The sequence below is a fragment of the Octopus bimaculoides genome, chromosome 4 (genome assembly GCF_001194135.2).
Source record: "Octopus bimaculoides isolate UCB-OBI-ISO-001 chromosome 4, ASM119413v2, whole genome shotgun sequence".
In the NCBI taxonomy this organism is placed as follows: domain Eukaryota; kingdom Metazoa; phylum Mollusca; class Cephalopoda; order Octopoda; family Octopodidae; genus Octopus; species Octopus bimaculoides.
Window position 1 is genome coordinate 38,402,410 of NC_068984.1, and position 4,000 is coordinate 38,406,409.

General features: G+C 33.9%; 2 protein-coding genes across 2 annotated transcripts in view; both read right to left on the reverse strand.

The window, feature by feature from the left end:
* Positions 1-1,173, reverse strand: part of LOC106878714 (glutamate-rich WD repeat-containing protein 1) — a 9,086-nt gene extending 7,913 nt beyond the window's left edge. Inside the window, exons 1-2 of the mRNA XM_014928014.2 lie at positions 771-1,173; positions 109-380 (exon numbers count right to left, since the gene is read on the reverse strand). Of these exons, the coding sequence (XP_014783500.1) occupies positions 109-380; positions 771-924 (426 nt within the window). The 5' untranslated portion in view covers positions 925-1,173. The remainder of the gene's footprint in view (positions 1-108; positions 381-770) is intronic.
* A 1,443-nt stretch (positions 1,174-2,616) lies between these two features.
* LOC106878565 (tRNA-uridine aminocarboxypropyltransferase 2) overlaps positions 2,617-4,000 on the reverse strand; it is a 9,102-nt gene continuing 7,718 nt past the window's right edge. Inside the window, exons 5-7 of the mRNA XM_052967626.1 lie at positions 3,682-3,686; positions 3,499-3,627; positions 2,617-3,096 (exon numbers count right to left, since the gene is read on the reverse strand). Of these exons, the coding sequence (XP_052823586.1) occupies positions 2,950-3,096; positions 3,499-3,627; positions 3,682-3,686 (281 nt within the window). The 3' untranslated portion in view covers positions 2,617-2,949. The remainder of the gene's footprint in view (positions 3,097-3,498; positions 3,628-3,681; positions 3,687-4,000) is intronic.

Genomic DNA, 4,000 nt, shown 5'->3' on the forward strand with positions numbered 1-4,000 from the left:
CGTGGGATTCCGTAAAAAAACAAAATTTAAAAGGGGGAGGGGGGGTATACCCAGATTACATATACTCCATCTCCACCATAAAATTAAAATATAAGAGATCATACTTACCCTAATTCGATTAACACATCCCGGATGATTGAGAGTGGTAGTTTCTAGATCAGGTTTATCATCTTCATCTTCGCTCTCTGAAGAATCCGAATCACTATCATCGGCTGTTTTATGCTTAATACGCTGTAAATTGCTCATTTTCATCACAGTAATAATGTCGTTATGGTCCTTTGGGGACTGACTTCCAGCCACAAGACTTAGTGTAAGAGGAAATTCTTCTCTATCGTCACCAAGATCATCCAACAAGACATCAAAACTGAGACACGGTGAGCCTAAACAAAAACAAAAAGGCAACGAACGGTGATAGACTTTCAGTAAACACGGAAAGTAATATTCGATAAAGAACATAGTTGAAGTTTTAAGAACAGATGTGACAGACAAAATCTAACTAGATCTGCACTATAAATGTATTAAACGAAAGTTAACTGGTGGCTGAAGTTAGTGAAACGCCAGGATTATAAGCTTGTATCTAAGTTCAAATTCAGGACGATCTTCGACATCTGGCACTTACATGTGCTTAAAGCTTTCGATTTAGGGACATATAAAGGCGACAGATTTTAAATTATATACGATCAATTAATAATTACATAAAATGTTGTTTTGCAAGCGTTAAAAACATTTATTAAAAAAAGCAAATCGCTAAAATCAAATAAATAATATACCTAAGTTTGCTTGATGATACATGACGTAAGCAGTGTCATCAAATTCTAATTCTTCCTCTTCCTTATCTTCGACATTATTATCTTCTGTCTCCATATCATCCATTTCGGAATCACTGTTCTCTCTGTTTTCAACAGCTTGCTCCATTTCAGCCATCTTACTCCATGTGTCTCAATATTACACAATGCGCATGTCCACAAAATTATCTTTTCGCAAGAATTACCGGCCTTGCTGTGGTAGAGATCTTATACCTATTACGATGGAGAAGTTGAGCTGATTTTGCTAAATATCCATTGAATGATATTTGGTCATCTTGAAAAATGATAACCTACTAAATAATGTCATCCTCGATAGACAAGGCAGGGCGATCTTTCGATACTAGTCCGCCACAACTTCCGGTCGTTGCGCGCACGGAAGACAACATTAAATAGAAACTCAAACCTTCTCCCCCTCAGATGCATACAGTTCTCAAACTTTAAACACATAAACACGCTATACGATCATGTAATCAGTATAGGGAGGAGATACGCCACTGTGGAGGTGCGCTTCACAACGGAGGAGGAAGCAATAAAGCACTCCACAGAGGCAATAAGGACAGAGGAATGGGTGCTTGATAATTATTCTATCAGTCACTTTCGCCGAACCGCTGGTTTCGGGGACGTAAACAAACCAACATCGGTTGTCAAGCTGTGGCGAGAATACACACACACACACACACGACGTCTTCTTTCAGTTTCCGTCTACTTAATCCACTCACAAGGCTTCGGTCGGCCCAGGGGCTTTGTAGAAGACACTTGCCTAAGGTGTCACACAATGGGACTGAACCTGGAACTATGCGGTTGGGAAAGCATCAGAAAAACTGCAGTTTTTTCAACCTTCAGAGTTGAAATCCCACATTCATTTCTCTTTTATCAATCAACACAGAATCTAGGACTTGCCAGAATTCACAGATAGACCTGCAAACCACAATCAGCAACAAAGTTTAATGCTTCCATAATGTCTAAATGAGAAATAGGGGAAGAGAAGGGTGAAAAAGTCAGCTTTACTTTCCGTCCTTGTCTGTATTGTCAAGATATTAGAAATTGTAAGTCCAGAAGTCTGTTGGGATTATGATGACAGTTTTAGTTAATAAGGACGTTTGTTATGGATGTTTTATGGGATGTATACGATTATTTTTTAATTTTGTTGAGTTTAAATGTCAATTTCTCATGTTCATAGAGGATGTGCATGACTGGTATATATTGAAGTTGTGTGAGTAAAGGAAGAAAATTGTAGCATTTGTTTTGAAGAAATAAGGGAGATAAATTAACAGCTATTAAGTTGTTAATTTGTAAAAGAAATTGTGGAAAGAATAACTATGTTGACAGAATAATGATTGAAGAGGTTTGAGTCAATATATGCTATCAAGTGTGACAAGATTGAGCAAATCTATGATCTAAAACATTCCAAATACTGTGTATAAAGGATTGTATTATCAAATGTGACTTTTCTTTTTTAAGATGGAAGTGTGCGGGGGGGGGGAGGTACGATTTGAAGGACATTTGGTTACTATTTCAGACAGGATAAGACTACAAAGCATCTTTTTTATTAGAAGTTGAAGATGTTGCTCTACCATATAATGGTGATGAGTGTAGATCTGAGTGCTGCTGATGTTGAACATGTATGTGTGTAAAATTGGATGACTTGTAAAAACTCTTAACTATTACATGGTATTGAAAGGAATTTTTTTTTTTTTTTAAATTTTTTTTTTATGTGTTTCAGTCAAGTGGCTGCGGTCATGCTGGTGCACCACCGTGGAATGATGAAGTTTCTTAATAAATCACAAAAATAAAGACAGGATTTCAAGCATTTTCCCTTCGTTTTTAAATTATTTATTTATCAACAATTAGAACCATGAAATCTTCACACAGAATTGATGCTGTAATGTATAACTGTTCCAAGTTTTTTCATAAAATTCTGACTTTACAGATAACAATCAAAAGAATTTATAGAGAACTTCAGCAACAATTCAAAAACAAAACTTATAATAGTACTTAAATAAACTGATAAAAATAAACTATATTCTCAAAAATAAAATTGGTTTCTTTCTTATTTGAAAGATGTTCACTTTGAAAATAAATATATTGAAACCCAAATTATCAAGACAGGAACTTTGAGAACTGAAAACAACTAAGGCAATTCTCAGCTGACATTAAGTTTTTTCAACCAAGAAGATTTAATTTTTTTTCTATAAAGTCCGTTTTTAATCAGATATTCTTTACTCTGATGTTTCTGAGCACCATGATTCAACTGGAACTGGCATAAAGCTTCCAAAGGTTTTGTAAGAGTCTGTTAAAAAAACACAAAAACATTAATTTAATTCAAGTGAAGAATTCTTTTTGCAATGATATTCTAATAAATTTTATGCGACAAGAATGATGTAATAGTTACAATGTTTTGGATAACATCTTTTACAGAAGGAATCAAATAAGAAACAAAATGGATAAAATGCTAAAAACAAAATTGTACTGAGTAAAAAGGTTAAAAAACTTGTTTAATGTTGCTCCACAAGTTGGTTAGTTATTGATCATTGTCTATTGAACATTAGTGGAGTTTCAAAACTTCATTCAAAGCAGCTAACAAGAGATAGAGAACAAATAATAAAGTGAATATCTAGAGGTCACTTCAAGTTGTCGCATGGAAGGCGTAATAAGATGAAATAATTAGAAAGGACAAGAAGAGTTGTCTTACTTCAACAAGATATGGTTTCTTTTCAAGGTAAGATAATGCAACAGCAGCAGACTCTAGAGTTGATAGACACACATCAGTTGGTTGAGTTCGAATGACATATTTGCTAATCATACCACTTTTAATCTGAACCTAGAAGTGACAAGAAGTAAAACAGGGTTTTCTCATTAGAACAATGTAACAAACTTGGACTTTAATGAAAATGAAATCAGGTTGCTCCCAGCATAGTCACAGCAGTGCTGAAGAGTAATGGAGGGAACAACTAACTATATTCTTAAAAGATTAATTTATTATGAAAGTAAATGAGTTAATTGAGAAGCTTTATTTTCAAGATACAAAAATAAGATAAAAACGTATATATAAGATTAATGCTGATATGAAAACAGTCCACCTTAAAATATCTTTAGATAACTCCTTGGAGAAATACAAAAACAGTTATTTAAAATTTTAAATTATTAATAAAGAATAAATGTCACTATATATTAAATTCGAGTAACTTAATTAT